This window comes from Cyphellophora attinorum, assembly GCF_001299255.1.
Source record: "Cyphellophora attinorum strain CBS 131958 chromosome Unknown Contig6, whole genome shotgun sequence".
Classification (NCBI taxonomy): Eukaryota; Fungi; Ascomycota; class Eurotiomycetes; order Chaetothyriales; family Cyphellophoraceae; genus Cyphellophora; species Cyphellophora attinorum.
The window spans coordinates 1,274,739-1,296,910 of record NW_017253234.1 but is presented as its reverse complement, the minus strand read 5'-3'; the positions used below and the strand labels follow the sequence as shown (position 1 = coordinate 1,296,910).

General features: G+C 55.0%; 8 protein-coding genes across 8 annotated transcripts; 2 read left to right on the top strand and 6 right to left on the bottom strand.

Moving 5' to 3' along the window:
- Positions 1-44: 44 nt before the first annotated feature.
- AB675_2226 (uncharacterized protein) lies at positions 45-6,269 on the top strand (the record flags this gene model as incomplete). Its single annotated transcript, XM_018142180.1, has 4 exons — positions 45-186; positions 222-779; positions 938-3,810; positions 3,870-6,269. 4 exons carry the CDS (start codon positions 45-47, stop codon positions 6,267-6,269), a joined length of 5,973 nt encoding a protein of 1,990 aa, XP_018002641.1.
- A 313-nt stretch (positions 6,270-6,582) lies between these two features.
- On the bottom strand, positions 6,583-8,367 carry AB675_2225 (uncharacterized protein; the record flags this gene model as incomplete). The annotated part of the gene is made up of 3 exons (XM_018142179.1): positions 6,583-7,522; positions 7,611-8,103; positions 8,154-8,367. 3 exons carry the CDS (start codon positions 8,365-8,367, stop codon positions 6,583-6,585), a joined length of 1,647 nt encoding a protein of 548 aa, XP_018002709.1.
- A 943-nt stretch (positions 8,368-9,310) lies between these two features.
- On the bottom strand, positions 9,311-11,319 carry AB675_2224 (uncharacterized protein; the record flags this gene model as incomplete). The annotated part of the gene is made up of 2 exons (XM_018142178.1): positions 9,311-10,072; positions 10,705-11,319. The coding sequence occupies 2 exons, from the start codon at positions 11,317-11,319 to the stop codon at positions 9,311-9,313; spliced, it is 1,377 nt and encodes a 458-aa protein (XP_018002779.1).
- A 542-nt stretch (positions 11,320-11,861) lies between these two features.
- On the bottom strand, positions 11,862-12,761 carry AB675_2223 (uncharacterized protein; the record flags this gene model as incomplete). Its single annotated transcript, XM_018142177.1, has 1 exon — positions 11,862-12,761. The coding sequence occupies one exon, from the start codon at positions 12,759-12,761 to the stop codon at positions 11,862-11,864; it is 900 nt and encodes a 299-aa protein (XP_018002975.1).
- A 1,200-nt stretch (positions 12,762-13,961) lies between these two features.
- AB675_2222 (SAGA complex subunit spt20) lies at positions 13,962-16,721 on the bottom strand (the record flags this gene model as incomplete). The annotated part of the gene is made up of 2 exons (XM_018142176.1): positions 13,962-16,378; positions 16,430-16,721. 2 exons carry the CDS (start codon positions 16,719-16,721, stop codon positions 13,962-13,964), a joined length of 2,709 nt encoding a protein of 902 aa, XP_018002706.1.
- A 674-nt stretch (positions 16,722-17,395) lies between these two features.
- Positions 17,396-18,934, bottom strand: AB675_2221 (uncharacterized protein; the record flags this gene model as incomplete). Its single annotated transcript, XM_018142175.1, has 3 exons — positions 17,396-18,076; positions 18,132-18,467; positions 18,524-18,934. 3 exons carry the CDS (start codon positions 18,932-18,934, stop codon positions 17,396-17,398), a joined length of 1,428 nt encoding a protein of 475 aa, XP_018002971.1.
- A 498-nt stretch (positions 18,935-19,432) lies between these two features.
- On the top strand, positions 19,433-20,224 carry AB675_2220 (putative steroid-binding protein 3; the record flags this gene model as incomplete). Its single annotated transcript, XM_018142174.1, has 1 exon — positions 19,433-20,224. One exon carries the CDS (start codon positions 19,433-19,435, stop codon positions 20,222-20,224), a length of 792 nt encoding a protein of 263 aa, XP_018002837.1.
- A 1,203-nt stretch (positions 20,225-21,427) lies between these two features.
- AB675_2218 (40S ribosomal protein S22) lies at positions 21,428-22,045 on the bottom strand (the record flags this gene model as incomplete). The annotated part of the gene is made up of 2 exons (XM_018142172.1): positions 21,428-21,687; positions 21,913-22,045. 2 exons carry the CDS (start codon positions 22,043-22,045, stop codon positions 21,428-21,430), a joined length of 393 nt encoding a protein of 130 aa, XP_018002813.1.
- Positions 22,046-22,172: the final 127 nt, after the last annotated feature.

Here is a 22,172-nt window from a genome sequence, read left to right as displayed (position 1 = left end):
TGCAACGCTCAACACTCATGAATGCGGACTAGAGGGAAGGCGCCATGGCGACCGGAAACCCCGACTTGGATGCCCAACTGCAACAGCTCGACGCCGAGCTCGAAGAAGGCGACATCACACGAAAGGGCTACGAGAAGCGGCGCACACTGATCCTGTCCCAATATTTGTCCCCACAGGATGCCGCTGGTCCGTTACGAGGCTCAGAGTACACTCCGCCGAAGACAGCGACCACCCCGCCGCCTCGAGTAGCAACGATGGCTCCCGCGCTGCGAGCCTGGCTGCGTTGCAAGGCAATTCGAGAGGTAGCACTCCTGCAGAGTCACGACAGATGACTTTCGCTACGGCACGGACAAGCTATGAGGATGCGTACAGTAGCAACAACGGTAGCACGAAGCCATCGATGGTGGATAGATTTCAAGATCGCGAGATGGGCACAACCTCTATGCGGAACATGTCCATGACCAACAGCCGCTCCAGCATGCTCATGCCCGATCCACAGACACAAGACAGTTCACGGACGCACACCCTTATGAGCCAGAACTATGCTTTCAATCCAGATCAGCAGCAGAGCTACCAAAGCAACGGCGGTGGTGGCACAGACACACGAAACTCAACCATGCTGGGCGATTCTGCCCAAGGCTATTTTTCCGATTTTGCTGGCCAGCAGCGCATAGACGATACCCCGCAAGAGGCCTATGGCGGCGGCGCCGTGCATCGGTATTCGCAGTCCGAGATCACCAGTCCTACAACGCAAGTTGCGCCCCCATTCCTGTCTCCAGGTGAGCTTGCGGGCGGCGCGGCCGTCCACCAGATGCCCTTGGAGCCGCGTGAGGTGCCATTTGCGATATGCGACCCGCATGACTCGACGTTCGAGATGTCGAGGTTCGAGAATATCGCCATGGTGTTGAGACACCGCGCCAAGACGAACCCCAAGCAGGCTGCGTATTGGTTCTGGACCAAAAGGGCAAGGAGATCGTGAGCATCACGTGGGAGAAGCTGGCAAGTCGGGCAGAGAAAGTGGCGCAGGTCGTGCGAGACAAAAGCAGCCTGTACAAGGGAGACAGGGTTGCCCTGATCTACACCGAGAGCGAGGTCATCGAGTTTGCGGTCGCCTTAATGGGATGCTTCATCGCGGGTGTCGTAGCAGTCCCGATCAACGATCTGAAGAACTATGCACGGCTGAATGTGGTCTTGACGAGCACGCAAGCACATCTGGCGCTGACGACCGAGGCAAACCTCAAGAATTTCCAAAGGGACATCACAGCGGCGAAGCTGAGCTGGCCTCGAGGCGTCGAATGGTGGAAGACGAACGAGTTTGGCAGCTACCATCCCAAGAAGAAGAACGAGGAGCCTGCTCTAGTCGTGCCAGATCTGGCCTATATCGAGTTCTCGACCGCTCCAACGGGCGACCTGAGGGGCGTGGTCATGAGCCACAAGACGATAATGCACCAGATGGCTACTCTCAGCGCGATGATCACATCCGCGACCAGCAATACGAAAGGAGACACATTCAACCCAGCTCTCCGCGACAAAGCAGGCCACCTTGTCACTGGCAGACGCAATGGCGAGATTATGCTCTCGTACCTCGATCCCCGACAGAGCATCGGCATGATCTTGGGCGTGCTCATGAACGTCTACGGCGGCCATACGTGCATCTACTTTGACCAAAAGGCAATCGAAACGCCCGGGCTTTACGCAAATCTGATTACTCGATACCGCTCTACTTTGATGGTTGCAGACTATCCTGGCCTCAAGCGTGCTGCGTACAATTATCAAGCTGACCCTTTGACAACGCGAAATTTCAAAAAGAACTTCGAGCCCAACTTCAGCAGTGTCAAACTGTGCTTGATCGACACTCTCACCGTGGATCCGGAGTTTCACGAGCTAGTTGCAGATCGCTGGCTCAAGCCACTCCGCAACCCGCGGGCGCGAGAAGTCGTTGCCCCGATGTTATGTTTGCCCGAACACGGCGGCATGGTCATCAGCATGCGCGACTGGCTTGGCGGAGAGGAGCGAATGGGTTGTGAACTCCTGCATGAGATGGACCATGACCAGCAGGACAATGACGACAAAGAAGGCGAGAAGACCCTGACGAGCAAGAGTGGAAGCGCCTTCGGTAGCAGCTTACTTGGTGGCTCCAACAAGAAGCCTGCAGCCCAGCGAGAACGGAACACGGAGGAGCTGGGCGAGGTTCTCCTGGACAAAGAAGCACTCAAGACAAATGACATCCATATCCTGGCCATGGGCTCGGAAGCTAGGTCTAAAGCCGCCTCTTTTCCGAACGCCGTGCGCTGTGGCGCTTTTGGCTATCCCATCCCAGATGCCACTCTTGCCGTCGTCGATCCAGAATCTGGCCTGCTCTGCGGCCGCAACACGATCGGTGAGATCTGGGTCGACTCGCCGTCCCTTTCTGGCGGCTTCTGGGCGTTGCCAAGGCACACCGAGACAATCTTCCATGCTCGTCCGTTCTTATTTGCGGAGGGGAATCCTACGCCAACAGCTCTCGATCTCGAATTTCTTCGCACCGGACTGCTGGGATGCGTTATCGAAGGTAAAGTCTACGTCCTTGGCCTCTACGAAGATCGCCTGAGGCAGCGCGTCGAATGGGTCGAGCACGGCTTGCAGGTCCAAGAACATCGTTACTTCTTTGTGCAGCATCTTGTGATCAGCATCATGAAGAGCGTGCCTAAAATCCACGACTGCTCAGCATTCGACTGCTTCGTCAACGAAGAGCATCTTCCTATTGTTCTGCTCGAAACCAACAATGCATCAACAGCACCGCTGACCAGTGGCGGGCCACCACAACAATTAGATATACCACTTTTGGATAGCCTGGCCGAACGAACAATGGAGGTGCTCTATCAAGAACACCACTTGAGAGTGTACTGCGTCATGGTCACTGCTCCTGGAGTGCTACCTCGCGTCACAAAGAATGGCCGTCGGGAGATAGGAAACATGCTCTGCCGCAAAGAGTTTGACAATGGCTCGCTTCCTGCAGTCCATGTCAAATTCGGCGTCGAACGGGCTGTACAGAATTTGCCTTTTGGCGAAGATCCTGTTGGCGGCGTATGGTCCCCTTCCGCCAGCGCTGCCCGTGCCGAGCTTCTCTACGACCAGGAGACGCAATGGTCTGGCGTCGACCACCGCGAAGTCGTCATAGACGATCGCACATCGACGTCCTTGAGCAACTTTAGCAACATTTTCGACCTAATGCAATGGCGTGTAGCACGGCAAGCCGACGAGCTGGCCTACGTCACGATCGACGGTCGTGGGAAGGAAGGCAAGGCTCTTCCTTGGAAAAAATTCGATCTGAGGGTGGCCAGCGTCGCCGTATACCTAAAGAACAAAGTCAAGCTCAAGCCTGCGGATCATGTCATCCTGATGTACACGCACTCGGAAGAGTACGTCTTCGCAATCTACGCATGCATGGCGTTGGGCGTGATAGCCATTCCATGTGCGCCACTGGATGCAAATCGTCTGTCCGAAGACGCGCCTGCGTTCCTGCATATCGTAGCGGACATGAGGGTCAAAGCTGTGCTCGTGAACAACGATGTTGACCAGTTGTTTAAGCAGAAGCTGGTATCTCAGCACTTGAAGCAGTCGGCGCAATACATGAAAAGCCACATCCCACATGTTTACAACACGAACAAACCCTCGAAACAGCATCACGGCTGCCGAGACCTTGGTCTAACAATCAACAAGGCGTGGGTAACGCCCAACAACCCTGTCATAATCTGGACATACTGGACACCGGACCAACGACGAATGTCGATTCAGCTCGGGCATGATACACTACTCGGGATGTGCAAAGTCCAGAAAGAGACCTGCCAAATGACTTCCTCGAAACCGGTCCTGGGCTGTGTTCGTAGCACCATTGGAATTGGCTTCATACACACATGTCTTATGGGCGTCTACAATGGCTCGCGACATACCTTATGTCGCCCCTCGACTTTGCGCAAAACCCGATCTCCCTCTTCCTCGCCCTCTCGCGCTACAAAGTAAAAGACACCTACGCCACCTCGCAAATGCTGGACTTTGCAATGGGTCACGTTGCCGGCAAAGGCTTCTCCCTCCACGAGGTAAAGAACCTCATGATCTCCTCCGAAGCCCGGCCTAGAAAAGACCTCTATCCCAAAGTCCGTGCCCACTTCCAACAGTCCGGCCTCGAACGCACCGCCATCAACACCATATACTCCCACGTCCTCAACCCTATGGTCTCCAGCAGGTCATACATGTCCATCGAGCCGATCGAACTCTTTCTAGACCAGCGCGCGCTACGCCGAGGAATGATCTACCCAACCGACCCGGACTCGGACCCTAACGCCCTGTGCGTCCAGGACAGCGGCATGGTTCCGGTGTCAACCCGCATCGCCATCGTGAACCCAGAAACGAACCAGCTCTGCCACGTAGGCGAATACGGTGAGATCTGGGTGCAGTCGGAAGCATGTGCGAAGTCCTTCTATATGTCGAAACAACCCTTTGACGAAGAGCGCTTCAACGGACGCATCCTCGGCGGCGATCTGAACGCCCCAGCATACGTCCGCACAGGCGATCTGGGCTTCTTACACAACGTAACCCGACCGATTGGCCCAGGCAATCAGCCCGTGGAAATGCAGATCCTGTTCGTCTTGGGTGGAATTGGAGAGACGTTCGAGGTCAACGGCCTGAGCCACTTCCCCATAGACATCGAGAACAGCATCGAGAAAGCTCACCGGAATATCACGCCTGGGGGCTCTGCTGTATTTCAGGCTGGAGGCTATATCATCGTCGTGGTCGAGGTGTTCCGCAAAGCCTACCTCGCGAGCTTGGTGCCTGTGATTGTCAATGCGGTGCTGAATGAGCACCAAATAGTGGTTGACATGGTCAGCTTTGTCGGATCAGGCGACTTTCCGCGCAGTCGGCTGTCAGAGAAGCAGCGCGGGAAGATCCTTTCCAACTGGGTTACCAAGAAGCTGAGGACTATCGCGCAATTCACAATTCGAGACCACGACGTACAAGGCCAGTTCACGCAGCACTCGTCACAACACACGCGTAAGACCAGTACGGGCATGCACTCGCTGAACAAGACATGGAGCAATCAAGATTCCCAGAATCCTTCGCCAAGCCCGGGCCTACAGCAACAGCACGCCCGCCGCCCCTCCCAGTCCCAGCGTGACGATGTCAGCCGCAGCAGCATCGTTCCAGAGATCCCTCTCTCCCTGCCTCAGAACAATTGGCAGATGGATATGGACGGCGGAGTCATGTTTGAAAAGAGCGCAGAGGGCGATACACCGGACACGCCTTCTGTAGCGGTGAACAACCGCTTCGTTGACATGGGTCCGCCCGAAGGATACGCTGAGATGTCAGCTGAGAACTCACCGCACGAGAACCGTGGGCCTCCGAATCCCAGCGATGCATTCGGCGGGCGCGGCAGACAAGGCGTACCAATAACAGGCGATGGCACAGCGAATCCGTACCTCACAGACGAGAAATTTGCTTATGGCAACGACGACAGTGAATACTTCGATCCCGAAAAGCCATTCGGGCGGTCTCCCAATCGGTCCACAGAAGACTTCTTTGATGACGCGGGACAGTGGAACGACGATTTCGCCACGCCTCTCGCAGACCCAGCTAACGGTCCTCCTCGACTCTCGCTTGTAAATCCATCTAACTTCTCGAATGACGATGAATCTACGCCCGAGAACACACCCACCACCTACACCGCCACACCGACTTCCGCAGCCGCAAATCGCTTAGCGCAGTCCGATACGCAGCAAACCGTGCTAGGCACAAGGGCTGAATCACCATACGGTGATGTGGGAAATCCGTTCGGAAGTACGAGTGTTGGCGGCGTGCCCAGCCATTTCGATGTTGGTAGTCCGACTTCTGCAACCGGTGGTACGTCCAGGTTCAGCCATATGCTGCCAAGTCAAGCCGCTCGTTTCGGCGGCGCTGCCTCCAGGGGCGACTCAGGTGATGACTATGGCACCTACACCAGTCCGAGACAAGGTTGGAGTGCTGCAAGTGAGATGCCCTCTGGCGACGAAACACTCCGGCCAAGAGGACTTGTCGTGCGGAATGTCTCGTCTGAGGCCACCGTAGGGCTTCCATCCTCGCAGTCGCAGCCTGGCGGGCTGAAGACTCAGGCTCAGGGACAGCATAGACGGAACGTCAGCGATGGCGGTCAGAGCATTTCCGGCGCAAGCACGACGGGCGGTCCCGGGAGTAGCGTAGCGGGGAGTGTGAGGCGCAGGTATGATGGAAGTGGTTATGATGGATATGAGTACTGAACCCAAATGAACGATGAGAGACTGCGATGATGGACGAGGAACGATGACGAAACACGAAAAGTCTTCACTCATCGTACAGCATCAGGGACCTGATAGGCAGTGAAAAGCAATACACGTATGCACACAGGCAGGGAAAATTTGGGCGTGGGAAACGCATCTATCTACCTGTGCATTTATATGTCTGCGAAGCGGAAAAGGACAAATATCCATGATGAAGCGTCAATCGAATTCATTCAAGGTAACTGCGCAAGCGGCGATGACCTGATTGCTACTCGAGTATGAAAGCTGCTCATATCCTAAAGAGACGTCCCACTTACTGCACATCGTGAGGGTACAGCTCAGCCCAAACATCACTCAGCGGCCGGGTCATCACATATTCCCACCACAAGAAGCCCCTAATGATGTCCAAGAACTTCCCCCTCGTCCGCCGCACTGACCCCTCCAGCATCCTCGCCTCGTGCCCTCGTGGCTCGTGCCTTCCGTCATCCGCCCAACGGGCCTCGACCAGCCCTCTCAAACCATCCAAAAACCACCTTCCGACCTCGTCCTCTCCAGATTCCATCCATGGACTGTGAAATGGTGCGCAGGCTAGCGACCCCATGGTATAGACCCAGAGCTCGAACTTGGGATCCAGCTGAAGGGCTCGAAAGTCCTCGGCATTGGAAGAGAGAAGGACATAAAGTTGCCTCGCCGCATGAAAGCGTACGCGGCTGGCAAAGGACACAGGGAAGAGGGCGAAGTCGTTGTAGATCAGGGTGGTGAGACGGACGACCTGCAAGAGCAGTGATGCTTGGGCAGACGCTGATGGCGGTGGTGTGTCCTGATGGGCGATGGGAGCAGGAGCGGGTAGCATCGACATCTTTGATGATGTAGCAGCAGCAGCGGCGCCGCCCTCACCAAGCCACAAATCAGCAACCACCCTGTCCCCGTCCCTCCAGCCCATCCGAAGAATATGCCACTGTACGTAATCTGCTGTAGCGATCAGCCCAGCGACGTCGCCACAGCCGCTTGCGCGGCGTCGGTAGCCGTCAAGGGCGACGGTGAGGTTCTTTATCAGTGGGAGGAGGTTGGTCAGAAAAGGCTTGATGTCCTCTCGAGTAGCGAGTGTAGGTGCTTGAATGACTGCGAAAAGGATGATGCGAACGTGCCGCTGAGCGCTGCTGCTGTTTCGTCGTGTGGGAAGGCGGCTGTCAGAATGGGATGAGAGGGGGTCCAGTAGCAGGAATACGCTGGGTGAAGAAGGCTTGTGGTTGCTAGCAGTAGGTCACCTCTATCGTTGAGAGCCTGTCAGCGGGGAGCGACCCAGGAAAGGGGGAGGGGGTGGACGGTTAGGCCACTCACATTGCGAGCACGAATTGCGTGCCTGTGGGCGTGATGTTATGTAGGCCGCGCTCAAGGACGGTGCGGTACATGTACCTTGCATGGGCGGGCTCGACTTTGCGATAGCCCGCTGTGCTGAGACACTGGTAATCCGACAGTGGAGACCTTGGATAGCTCGGAGCCTTGATGTGGAGGGTCTCGTAGTTGATCTCCTGAAAAGCAAGGGAAATCATGATGCTGAAAATATGGTCCGGGATGCTCTTATCACCACACGTGGCAAGCTCTTCCTGGAGTAAGCGGAGTGCTTTCCCTTTCACCGTCAGCCGAGATTTCGGAATGTTGGCCAGGCCCGCTGTGCCAAAGCGGGCGTAGACAAAGTATGGCACCGCGCTGTATATCAAGGCGTAGTAGTGTATGTCCTTCAGGTTGATGCGCTCGATGTTGAGGTCGACTACATAGTACATGCCTTTGTTGTTCCGAAAAGGGGCTACTTGTTTCCACTGCGTTGTGGCCACTGCTCCGTCAGTCGAACGTGTAGTGGCGTCAAATTGACTAGGGACTTACTGGCATGGATGACCTCACGGATAAAGGGATCATCGTCTTCGGGTCGTAGAGGACGGAAAGGATTGAGTTGCGAAGCGCTGATCGGTTTGTACAGAGTACCACCCTTGGTAGTCGTCGAGTTTCTTTGGCTCACCTTCCGAAGAGAAGAACGCTTTCGTCTGCGCGATTCCGAGCGGTGCTGGTAGTCCGATGCTGTCTGGACTATGAATGCCATCTTCAAGCGGACGAATCGTTTCCAGCCTCGACGCTGTGTGGGGTGGTCCGCCTCAGGAGGGAGCTGTTTGCTGACGAGACAGCTTGTTAAGACTTGTCTGTGAGGAATCGAGTTAGTTATACAATGTTGAAGTCCTCAAGAAGCCATTCCCGGGTGCAGCCCCCAGAGGCGGCAATCAGGTCTCATAGTCGCTATCAGCCTTGCAGGGAGTGTTGAACAGTGACAACGGGCGTCTTGATGATCCCAATCGTGACACGGCACATCGTGCCAGATGGTGTATCGGAATGCGTCTTTCTGGCATAAAACGACCGTGCAATGTGTGAGCTGTGCAAGCACTAAGCGTGATTGTGGTGACTGGCTATGATTAGGTCCATGTTGCTCATTTTATGCAACTCGCGTGATTACTAAGGCAGGCCGACCACGTCCTTTTGACTTTAACGAGCGCATGGACTCGCCTCTTCTCATCGATCTTGACAAAGGCTTAGGTAGAGCTTGTTCAGCTCACTCAATGCAAGGCTGTGGACTCTGCACGAGTATGCTGGGTGAAAAGGCATGTCAAGCATGTTCTAGGAAGCGTGGTGCGTACACAGACGAACAATTATAGGCTGCATGGTCGTGCCTACCATGGTCTGTTAGCACCTTCTGCTTAACGCTGGAGCCTCCGAGGTAGGTGCAGGGGTGTATAAAGTACGTAGAATACATATATCTGCTGAAGTCGCTCAAACCCAACGCCATCTCACATTTCCTTCTCTTCTGCCCAAGCCAAGAAGCCCAGCGAACCAGCCTGCTCCGAGGGCACAACATGCCCAAATCTTCCAACATTTGGAAGTGACATTAATATGGTTCGGTTGCACTTTCTCGCGCAACGAGAGTGTCTCTCCCGTTGGGGTTGGCCACTCTGTTCCCCGCTTTATTAGACACGGTCGGGAGGCTTCGTTTGAAATCAGAACAGCTGCCCAACCAAACTCCCTCCAGCGCCACGCTTCTTCGCATTGCCCTTCTTTTGCTTCTCCAAAGGGTTCCGTCTCTCCCACTCCTCGTCCGCCTTATACCGCTCCACAGCTTCCTTTACGACCCTATCGTCCTCCTCTTCCTCCCGCTGCGTCTCGGTGACTGACTCAGCAGCATGAGCATGGACCTCCTCAGTCCCAACAGCCTCCGCTGCTCGCTCGCCGGCCAAATCCACGGCCACCTGCCGCAGATACACTTCCGCAACCTTGTAGTCTGCACACTTGCTCCCAACCATGAACCTTCTCACCCTCACCTTCCGCCTCTCCTCGGCCGGATCAGGCGGATTGCTCAACGGCGGGCCCTGGTAGTGGCTGGCGGGCACACTCAGCGTCTTCCTTCCGGCCAGCAGATTTGAAGAGTAGAGATTGTTGTGCTGCTGAAGGACTGAGACAGGGACTTTATACGCCAGTGACAGCGACGTCAGTGTGTCATTGGGCGAGAGGTGATGTATCGTGTCCGCTGTCGATTCTCCCTCTGCGGAATCAGAGGTGTCTGAGGAGTGTCTTGAGTGTGTTGCAGTCGAAGTCGACGGTGTAGTCATACTGGTGGGCGTGTACGGAGGCGGCGCATCTCCTTCCGCAGCCTGCGCTAATTGTGCCCGTAACCTCGTGTCCCCTCCTTCCTTGCCGGTCTTGGTATACGCGGGAGGGAGTCTTAGTCCATTCTTGGGCAGCGCCGAGGCCTCAGAACTTATCTGGCAAAATGGGCAGTAGTCCTGGAATCTCGGATTTTTGTATTGACATGCGGCACAGATGATTCTTTCGCAGCAGTCGAGGTGTCGGTCGAAGGCGAGGGGCTTCTCTGATTTGTAGTCCCGCGGTATTTTCGTGTCGGAGAGGAAGGAGGCGCACGTGCAGCAAGTTGAGGTTGGAGGCGGCATCCTTCCTTCCCGCAAAGCTGGAGGTTGGGGTTTCCGTTAGCAACGAACGAAATGTCAGCGAAGCGATGTTTAATCTTTTGCAGTTGGAGGCTTTCTTCGTCGACCGAGAATGTTGTAAGTACTGAACCGCAAAGGTACTGTGGTGCATTGGTAGCGCAGGCAGATTCAAAGAGTCGAGCCGAGTCAATGACCTCAAGGTTCCGTTATCGATTGGCGCTTGTTCCCGTTAAGTCCGGGCCAGTTGAATCTGCCAGTGTAGATCCCGGTTGCCTTGTGGATGCCTTTTTCACAGCACGCTCCCGTCGCCATCGAAGCCGTGAGCGCCATCGAAGACTTGGTTGTGGTCGTAGTCGATATGAGCCGTGCGAAGTTAACGGCAAGTAGAGAAGGCGCGTCCGATTGTGACGGCGTCGCGGCCCCCGGCGAGTCGAAGCAGCATTCGATACCGACTCCACTCTGCCAATGTTACCAGACGGCTCGGGGGTTTTGTTCGGATTTGTCCTTGCTTGTATTTGCGTGTCCAGGAATTTGAAATTCATCAAGTGTGCCTCGTGCCTCAAGCTTATGAGATTCGCTGCTGTCTCTTTCGTGTGCGGCCTCTGTGTGATCTCGAGCTGCAATGCTGTTTTGACGCGCTTCGCCCGTTCAGCCGCCTCGTAGGGTACGACCTGAAGCCCACGCTCGACTAATTTTCCCCACACGTCGCGTACAATATCCTCGTTGTCCGCATAGCGTGCCCAAGAGAGCAGGTGAGTCGCAACACGCAGAAATTCAGGGCCAGAAAGTCCTCCTTCGGTGGCCAACTCGCTGTGGAGGAAAGCCCCCGCCGCTCTACGAGGGTCGTTCTTCCATAATAGTAGGAGGCGATGGTACCACCATACGACTCTCATACGACCATGCGTGGCGTTCTCCTGCAGTTTCAACATGGTCCAAAGCGCCTCTAGCTCTGCAAGATTGTCCGACGTGACGAAACCCCTGACGCGCGCAGAGATCCATTTCCGTCTGTCTTTCCCGATTTCCTGTCGCAAGGCGACCCACAAGGCCTTATCATCGGGCGACATCACGCTCTTGAACAGCTGTGTAGTTTTCATCAGGAGTCTTTGTTGCGACTGCCAAAGAAACAGAGTCCTATTAGCCAGTCTCAATGGCTGAATGGTCGTGCCATAAGACGAGGGGTCTCTGATCATGGGTTGATGGTCTCTTATTATGTGAAAAACACAGGTGTCGAAGCGACCAAAAGGGAAAAATCGAAACGCTCGCTCGGCATCTGCAGTGAAACCGCGAGGGTAGTCGAATACAGCGCCACGTCTGGTGAGTCTGGGCAGATTTTGTTGCAAAGCTGCACCTGTGTCGAAAGACACATTGGCTTTCGCCAAAGTGAGCCTCAACAGAACTCGATTCATCGGAGCAGCTGTTAAAGCACGTCCAACCCATCGAAGAAAGTACCAGTCGTCGGGCCTTGTACTCAGGATCGACCCATCACGGAGATCGGCAGTCGACTCTTCAGATTGCCCTGTGCTAGTATCTGTAGTGACAGTGCTGTGCCGAGAGTAGACATCCACACAGCCCGCGAGCTTCCAAGCATCCAGCAGCATGTTACCAGTCAATAGGCGGCAGATGCTAGCTCATTCTTAGCCTTATCATCCAGTTTTGAGTTCCATGTCGTCAACGGAGACAAGAGAGCTGCGCCAAAAGTTTGAATGGATTTTGAGTCTATAGCACGATCCTTTTCCCAAGAGTCTTTGGGAAAGATCGGCAGATTGTGGTTGACGATGGTGCCTGCATTCGTTGCGTGGAAGTTGCGCCACATTCGAATGAGAGAATCAAGCTGCAACCCGACCTTGTAGAGGCGAATGTAATTCAATTTCTCCAAAGGCGTTCCTGCCAGCTGTTGCAAGTATGGCATTGCTGCAGTGGCTTCGAACGCGTCACAGTACGGCCCAAACTTGAATTCACTCAACGCTGCGATTGACTTCGTAAGAGCCGCCACCCAGTATGACGACTCTAGCACACCACGTGAGTATAAGTGATTCAGCAGCCACTCAGTTGCACCATATCGAGGTAAGTTAGTCATAGCCCGCATACCATGATTCAGCAGCCACTCAGTTGCACCCAACTGAGGTAAGTGAGCATTATGCAAATCTTTTCTGTGCCTCTTCGCTATGCCAAACTCGACGGCTGCAAGTCGCCGGATCGTTGCGTGCAGAAGATCACGCTCTTCAGTCCCCAACGTCGTAGCGTCGATATAATGATTGAAGAACTCTGAAGATCGTAGCAGAGTCATGATGTGGCTCCCATATGCGTAATTCTCTACTAAGCGGCTAAGCTCCTCGAAGAATTGCAAGGCGCTGTGGCGCTGTGCAGCGCGGCTCAGTGTTCTGCGACCCAGGGGGACTGACGTCGAAAGACTTCCCTCCGGAGAATCTCGTGCCCGCAAGCCTGACTCGAGCCGGTCCTTGTCCGGGCCCATGGCAGCATCAAAGAAGATGTCTCCTTGAGTCATTGGAACATCGGAAGAAATGTCCTCTGCGTCAGGGCTAGAGCTACCGCGATGCACTGTCGCGCTCTGACGATCATCGAACGATCCGGAACGTCCATTTTCGGTATTATTGGCGGTCCCGCCCAACAGAGGCGAATTTACCTCAAATGCTTCCAGAGCAGCATCGAGTTCAGCGCGCCTGACAGGGTCCAACGAAGCACTGTGCGCTCTCACGACCTCGTCCGAGCCTGGGTCCGCCTTTGACGTTGTCGCCGCACTTTGCAGAGGGCGGACTGATGTGGAGCCATGGCCACAAAGAAGCTCGTGCCGACAGAGGCGCAAAAACTGCAGCGGTACATTCGATGAGCTCAGAGAGACGCGAAAGCGACCTAGACACCGGTACATACAACACTTCTCCGAAAAGTTGTGTCCGGCGAGAGAATTAAGCTGGAGAGTGCTACCAGTTGAATGTTGCTGTGAAGTCGATCAAGCTCCAGTCTTCTTGACGTTGTCGTGTGGGAAGGAAAACTGATATGCAAGGATTCCTAGAGCGATGAAGGAAGGTGGGTGTGGTCTTTCATTGAACACGAGCGCGATGGTTTGGCAAGACAGGGCAAAAGCGATTGGTAGAGAAATTCGGGTAGAAGTTCTGTGTTTCCCAAAGGGGCAATCTGGGACAAAGTATGTCTAATCCAGGAGGCATGGATAACTCGAACTTGCCCAGGTGTGTTCCAAGGTTGATACTACGATTGGCACAGTGGCAGAAGTCCCTTTAGTCGAGAGTTCCTAAGTATTAACAGATAATACAATATGTAGTTGTCTCAAAATGGTATCATGCTGCCTGACACATAACAGTCCAACGATCAACGCTCCCTGCCGCCCACCAGCATCTGTTCGTCCTCATCGTCTTCGCTGTGTCCCTACTAGTCGCCGAGCCAGGGATGCGCGCGCTGCATCTGCAGTGGACACAATACTATCCTTGCCCACCACCTCTTTGCTGCGCCTGCTGCATCTGCTGCATTTGAGCATACATCGCCGCCTGCGCCTGAGCCTGCGCTTGCGCATTCCCATGCCCACCCTGACCCTGATGCTGAGCCGCCTGCTGCGCGGCCAACATCTGCTGCTGCGCGTGCGCCATCTGCATCCCCTGCATATGCTGCGCTTGCTGCTGCTGCTGGGCCTGCATGACGGCCATATTCTGCTGGCCTCCACCCATATTCATGTTCATGCCGCCACCTTGGCCGTTGACCATTCCACCATGAGCCTGTGCTTGCGCCTGGGCGGCTTGTTGGGCGCGTTGCATCTGGAACTTAGCTGCATTTGTTGCCGTCGAGTTTCGAGCTCCTGCTGAGCAGCCTGTGCAGCCATCTGCTGGATCTTGACAAGCTCGGGCTGGGGCAGCTGCTGGGCATTGCCAGACAAGCCGTATCGCTGCATGGCTTGTTGGGTAAGTTGCCGCGTGTACTTGTTGAGAGATTGCTGATGGAACGCTTGCATCTGCTGCTGCATCGAGGCACGCTGTTGTTGAGGCTGCTGCATTTGTTGAGCTTGCATACCAGGGTTGCCCATCATCTGGCCCTGCTGCTGCGCCTGCGCTTGTAGCATTCGCTGCTGCTGCTGGTGTGCAAGAGCAGCCTGTTGTTGCTGTGGCGTCATTTGATGTTGGACGGGCGAGCCAGCGTTGCCTCCAGCTTGAGCGAGGCCTTGCATCTGCGCTTTCATCTGCTCTGAAAGCTGCTTGTTGTACGCTCCATGACTTTGCGCGGGCGAGCCAGCCATTTGTTGCTGATTCTGGGCATGCATCTGTTGTTGAGCCTGCATGGCGGCTTGGCGTTGCTGCATGGCGTTCTGCTGGGCGAGATTGTGTGCTAGTTGAGGATTCCCAGCCATCATGGCTTGTTGGTGTTGCTGTTGCATTTGCTGCATTCTCATGGCATTCTGTCTTCGCTGCATTTCCATTTGTTGGGGCGTCATACCGTTCGGCATCTGACCATTCATAGCCGCCTGAGCTTGCGCCATCTGTGGCGTCGGAGCCATCATGCTGCCGTGGGGACTCGCTTGCGTCATGTTCATGTGTTGCGCTGGTGTGCCCTGCCGCAAGATAGGAGTCGCGTTGCGCTGTCCAGGTGTTGCATGGGCTATTTGCGGTGTGCCGTTCCTACTCTGGTTGCTGAGTCCACGAGCCATTGGATGGCTATGCTGTAGTGCGGATCCAGGACGAGCAGGTGACCCAGCCCCTCCTTGACCCTGATTGACGACAGGTGAAGATGCAGCATGTGGCGTTCCTTGCCGGATAACGGGACTGTTCCGAGCCTGATTACCCATGACTTGGTTCTGCATTTGCGGTGGAATCGCACTGGCCTGTCCCTGTTGCTGGGCAGCCTGCTGGGCGGCCTGTTGCCGAGCAGCTTGTTGCTGCTGTTGGGCCTGCTGAGCCGCGGCTTGTTGTTGCAAGGCCATTTGATGGGCTTCTTGCTGTTGCTTTCGCAGCATAAGAGCATGCTGTTCCCTCTGGCGCAGAGCCGCCTTTCTCTTCTCGTCTTCAGCCGTCCGCTGCTGTGACTCGCGACGGGCTTCATCTTCCTGCAGTTGTCGGTCTTTATCCTGCTGCTTTTTCTCAGCCATATCTCGCTTGATAGTTTCCAAGGCGTTGAATTTCTCAAAGCGAGGCTGAAAGATGACGTTTGCGGCTGGTCCGTCAACGGCAGCGTTCGTGCCGCCGGGAACCCCAGCATTACGCTCGTCCATGATGAGCATGAATCTTTCTTGTTGCTTGGCGTGGGCGTCATCTGCTGCGAGCTCGGCGATGGTCCTCTTACGGCTCTTGGGTGAAGGCGGAGCAGCATTATGAAATGGATCCATTGTCATCTCCAACAAAGCCTGGGCTTCCAGAGCATTCGCGACGGGCTCAAGGTAGAGTGGCGGTGCGGTAGCATTTATGATGCGTGCTTCGTACTCCAGCAGATCTTTGGAGTCGATCTTCATCTTCTGCTTCTTCAGAGGCGGCCCTTTCTCCGTCAAGGGAGTGCTGGGCACGCCCGAGGTAGGGGTCTGAGGCACTCCACCTCTGGCGTTGATCTGTGACTGTTTCCTGTTCAGTGATTTGGGATCCGGAGCGAGCGCATCAATGCTTGTGTCTGCGTGGCGTGAGAGTCCTGTTGGCCGTAGACCGACATGGTAGATTCTGGGTTCAGGCTTGGATGACTGCGGTCTTGCATTCTCCTTGTCGGACGATGCACCATCTTTCTGCTTAGAGGGCGAAGACCTCTCTCCGACTGACTGTTTTGTTGGAAAAGGTGCATATGGTGACGGAGTTATGTGCGGATTGTAGTTGTGGACCGAGAACGGCTTGTCATTATCTGGGCCGTTGCTCTCGACGACAGGCTTCGAGGTATGGCGGTGGTCAATGACCTTGACAATGAGCCAGCCGTCGTAGAAAGTCACGCCAGCTTCTCGAAAATCTTCCAGCATATCGTGTGGTATTGTCTGTTTCTGCAGGTGCTCAATGAACACACGCATTGGCGATTGGTAGCTGAAACTGCCATCCTGCGCGTCGAACCTGAAATTTGTAGGATGTAGATGCACTATGAGCGAAGGTGGTCGGCCTTTGAATTTTCTAAGAATATGTCGTTCACTGGCAACTACGACGTTGTTAGCAAAAGACGCGTGTAAAGCTCGCCACATCGACTGACCATATGGCTCAGGAAATTTCCTCTGCACCCGTTTGTCGGCGGCAGCGTTCTCAGCAGTTCCCGTCCGCGTCGTTATGCGATGGGGTCTTCGATTCGCGCGGGCGGTGTTCGCTGATGTTGGCGTCGGCGGCAGTGGCTGCGGCGTTTGACCAGGAAGGCGCTTAGTGGCGGTCGATGGCGATGAAGACGGTAGTGCCGGCTTGGACATGTTGCCATTGGTCTGAACGAGTGGTAGCGAAGCCTTCTTTGTCTGCGGCGTGCTCCCTGGGCGGGATGCTACCACGGCCGCCATAGCGCTGGCGGAGGTCTAAGAACCTCCTCGGAAGCGAGAGTGGATGTTCTGCCTGCGAGGGCTTCGCTATAAAGCGACCTCGGGCATCGCCAACTGAAGCGCTGCTCGGGGAGCGAACGCGCAGGCTGAGGGGTAGAAAGCGAGCGCGGATGACTGTCGCTGTCGGAGTGGAGCCTAGTCGCCAGTCGTTCCTCCAGTGAATGTGATGGTTGTGGCCGTGAGTTGTGCGTGTAGAGATACGTGCGATGTAGTGAGTGAGGTTTGTTCTGGATGACTCGAGTAATGCATGTGCTGGCTCAATGTCGCGCAACCAACATCGACGTAAGGTTAGGTCACGCTTGGCGCCGGCCTGTCCCGCTTACCTAAGCACTTGAAATGCGGAGTAACAAGAGTACCTTGTAGATCAACCCCTACCCTATGACCACTCCAGGGCAAGCAGTCTATTGTCCGGCATATGCAGTTGCAAGACTCGTACGCAACCGGCGTGACTGTTGCGAACGGACTTCCTGATTGGAATCAACCGTTCAGTACGATGTTCAAGTACTCAGCCACAGCTACCATGAATGCTTCGAGAAATGCTCGCTGTATGACTACACAGGCTACAACTTGCGGATCGCTACCAAAATATTTCAAGTCAACCGCTGCCACCATTATGTTTCGTCGTCGTTGTGTCCTCAGTCTTGCTCATTGACTCTCCTCCCCCAATCATCACCAACCTTCACGCCCTCCACCACAGCAACCCTCTTTCCCAGCCCAGTCCGTTCCTCCTTCATCCACCAAACGCCCGTACCGTCCTTTCCGCCCATTCTCTTCCTCTCCACCTCATCATCAGTATCAACCAACCCTCCAGCGCCGCCTTCATCACCAACCACGACCACAATCTGCCTGACCCACCCACTCAGATCAGCCACAATCTCGCCCTCGCCTGCGTCGCCACACAGGGATTCTTGAATGTAAACGATTTCCGGCGACAAGGACTTCAGAATATGTTTGTGCCCCGCGGGAGTCGTGAAGGGCATGATATGTGAGTCACGCTCGACTAGGGCACGGGCTTGGTTGTGGAGTGTCTTGAACAGGGTGGAGCTCGAGAAGAGGCTGGAGTCCTCTGGTGCTGGATCGAGCTCCGTGAGACCAGAAGTTGGGAACTCGCCAGGTGTCTGTGCTGGAGTTTCGGGAGTTTGATCGCCGGGATGGCTGATGTTGCTGAAGGAGGAAGCCATCGATTGGGAGCGCATCGATTGTTGAGAGGCACTTGTCGTAGCGAGCGGATGAGTCTTTAGATCAGGTGCATAGATCAACACAAATACTCTTGTAGTGTCCGGATCCAGATGCTCCGGCAGATGTGCAAGAATCGACTATCGCATGTTAGCAAAATCCTCTCAATGCGTACGACCTCCTGAAAGAACTCACAGCATGATTTCCCAGCTCTGTAGCCGCAGTACCATTCTCCACCGCCGACACAACGATAGCCACTGTCCTCCTCTTCTTGCCCTTATACCCACTCATCCTCGTCGGCAACTTAACCTCCCCCGAAAAGTACTCGTCCGCCGTCCCCCTCCTCTTCAGACCCTGCTTCACCTGGCCCCTCTCCCTCTCACTGTCCCTCTGCTCAGCCTCCTCACTCCACCGCTCATGATCCCGATACGCGCCCTGATCACCTTCCCTTGCAGCCCCCAACGCACCACCAACCATCGCACCAGCCGCAGCAAAACCAGCCGCAACCTGCTGGGACGCCCAATTCAGCGTCTGATTCGGCGTAGACGATCTGCATGCCCAGCGCAGAAGACATGCGAGCTACCAACCCGGCTCCTGCTCCTGCTGCTCCACCCGCCCTCCGGCCCATCAACACCCCCGCGAAACCCGCCCTGCACAGGCGGCATCCCCATCCCCGGACCAGGCGGCCCGCCCTGCTGCATGCCCATTGGTCCTGGCCCGGGCGGCATTCCCATACCACCTGGAGGCGGAGGCCCCATTCCTCCGCTCATGCTTGCATAGCCTGGTGGTGGGACGCCACCGCTATAATGTTCATGATCGCTATCCTCATCATCTTCCCGTCGCTCCGACCATACCCAGGCTGCGACACCGACGACGGCGGCGCCGACTGTAAGGACTAGAGGAACCCAGTAGCCGAAGGTGGAGCGATTGGATGAGGCACCGTAGGAGGGAGAGGTAGTGCGCCGGCGGCGCTCGGTGACTGTATATTGGTAGGACATCGTTGTGGTCGTGGACTATGCACGCATTGTAGAGATGACCGACAGCTGCCCAGTGCGATTTGAGCGCTATGCGCGGTGTTGCCGAGTGGTGGCTGCACTCTTGGGCCGTAGTAGGATGATGCCGAGGACAAGAGGGAAGGGCTTTGTTTACTGCCTGATGCGCTTGATCGTGTTGCGCTTTTCGAGCTACTGGCGACAGCGGACTTGAAAGTCTTACGGGAGAGACGACGGTGAGAGGAAGAAAACGAAGCTGCTCTAGGTACGCGATCAATGTAGAAGTTTGAGGTGGGTGGCTGGAAGGTGTCCTTCGTCAAGAACCATGTGGCTGGCGATGACCACTCGTGGGGGCGAAAGGCGTTCCCCACGAAATCGTTGCACAGGCCAACGAGCACATGCGAATTGCAACGATCTACCATACGTATCAGTTCCCATTGCCAGCGTCGTTCTTGCCGCACTTCCAGTAGTCATCCTTAGCCAACCAAGAAGCCAACACCGTCTATGTCAGACAATGACGGTCTACGACATCGCGGTCCCTCGAAGGCCAACGATACCGTCAAACCAGTAAATTCGAATCCCGCGCAGCGTATACAGAAAGACGATGATGGTCCGGGCATCTCCCTCCTCGACATCCTCCGCATCCTCCTTACACTCGTCATCCTTTCATGCGCCTTGTCCTACTACCTAACACCAACCTCCTCCCTCATCTGGGGCTACTCGGCCTGGTTTACCAACCCAAAGGCTGTCGTTCAATACTTCCAAGGCCCGGTGGTGCTCACACTCGAAGAACTATCACAGTACAACGGCACGGACTTCTCTAGACCCATATACCTAGCAATAAACAGCACAATCTTCGACGTATCCGCCTCGCCCCAAACCTACGGCCCCGGCGGCTCCTACTCTGTCTTCGCTGGCCGCGACGCCACACGCGCCTTCGTCACTGGCTGTTTCGCCGATGACACTACCAGCGACCTACGGGGCGCTGAAGAGATTTACTTGCCCGTGGAGGATGTGGAGGATGAAGGTCTGAGCAGTGGGGAGAAGAAGGTCAGGGCGGAGAGGGAGAGGAGGGAGGCGAGAAGGAGGGTGAGGGGGGAGGTTGAGCATTGGGTACAGTTCTATAAGGGGAATGCGAAGTATTTTGAGGTTGGACGGGTGGTGCAAGAAACGAAAGAGGATGAAGGTCCTCCACCGGTGCTGTGTGAGGTCGCGCAGAAGGGACGGCCGAAACGGAGTAAGATGAATAGTGGCAAGAACAAGAAGCAGGCAGCGCCGGGAAAGCCGGTACAGTAGAGCAGAGGCGCCGGATTTCAATGACTTAACTTGAACCAAAATGACCAACGACAATTTGGAGTTCTGTGCTTGAACTTTGAACTGTGTGTTGCGAATGCTGTAGACTTGTGCTTTCATTGTGGCTGCCGTGTCTCAAGTCCATCATACGTGCTCCTGAAAGCTCATATGTCACGCCATGTCTGACAAACCGTCATGACTTCGCTCACACGATACCATCGAGTCGAGTTCTGCACTGTATGGAGAGCGCTTTCCCTTGTCGAGGTCCTTGACCGCAAGATCTCTCGTTGCAGACAAGTGGCGTCATAGTTTCAAACCGTCCACTCACATCCCGATCACTCTTCCGTCCTGGTGGAAGCACTTAATCGCCACCAGCACCAGCCCTCGTGTAGATGCTTCCCGTGCTGTGCGCAACAACCTTCTTGATCGTGCCCTTCTCCTCCAAATCGTTGAGTGCTCGCCTCGCGAGACTGCCGTTAATCTTCAATCTGTCCACTAAGACGGCGACTGTGATGAGTTTGTACGATTGGACATCCTTGTTGAGCTTGTCGGATGTGGCTTTGTCGAGCACGACGGCGTGGTTGGCCTTGTCCTTGACTGTTCGTATTTGTCAGTAATGTCCGACTTTGCATGTAGGCGAGGATCTGGAGCCTAGTGATGATTTTCCGTACCCTTTCCCTTTGACCACTTCTTCTTCTGCTTCTTGCCGCCAGACGACGCTGCCGGTGCCTAAGTATGTCGTTAGTAGTTGTTTCTCGGGCGGGCAAGATCTTGGGGCGGATTGTACCATATTGAGTAGATTTCGCGGTGACTTGTCGGGGACGCGAGATCAAGTCTTCGTGGGTTGGGAGGGATGTAAGAGGATGAGAGTCGATGATGAGTCGTCGGTAACTGCGCTGCGGAGTGCCCGCACTGTGGCCGAAGAATTCTAAAAGCTTGGCGATCACGTGATCTCTATCATGATGGAAGTGGTCGTTGATCCGAAGTCGACGACGGCGACGACGCAGCTGTAACTACGCAGAGACTCGACACAGGCATGGGATTGGCACTACGTGGAATGTGTAGCTTCGACATTGGATCATGGCGGTACTTTTTGGTATCTAGTTGAGGCTACCATAAGAGCAGTCTCTCACCGCTCACAAATCATGGGTATCATTCATGTGATTCTGCTGACAGATGGCGACCTCGATTAGATTCTCCTTTCCCCTAGTAGAAGAACCCAATGATCTTGCCCGACACGTGCTTCCGTCGAGCCTCCTCGTGGTCCATGATACCCGACGAAGTCGTGAGAATGATGTAGCCGAATTGACGAGAAGGCAGCAGCTTGACAACCCACTTCTCGAGGTCCCGAAGAGCAACATTGTAACGGGGAGAGATGACACCAGTCTTGTTGAGGCGGCCGTTGAGTTGGACGACGATCTTGCCGTTGCGGTGGTCATCGACCTCTTCGAACTCGCCGATGTAGCCTGGATCAACAGTCAGATATTGCTATCGTTGAGTGTGGGAGATGTTGCGATCGAATAAACATGAACAGTCCACAGAATACAAGGAAAAGCTATGTGTAAGACCGACCGCCAATATTATCTTCTTCTTTCGGGCCATTAAAGGGTCAAGGTTGTCGCGCAGGTATCAAACCAAGGCCTAGTTAAACCCGAATAACAATGAAAATGCGAAATTATTCTTGCACGTACCGTGTCGCTGCATGACCTGGAGGAACTTGACGATGACCTTCGAGCTTGGTCGAATGAGGACCTGACGCTTGCCGGCCTTCTCGGCGTTGTTCATGCTCTTGAGAGCGTCATTGAGGACGGAGGTGCGAACCATCTTTGCGGTGTTGTGTCGTTCGAGGAGATTCTCAAGTCGAGGGAGCTGGGACTTGAGGTGTCTGCAGGAAGATTATGTCAGTCTTCAGTAGCCTCGAGCGTGGAAGAGTGCCCAACAAAGGGTTCTC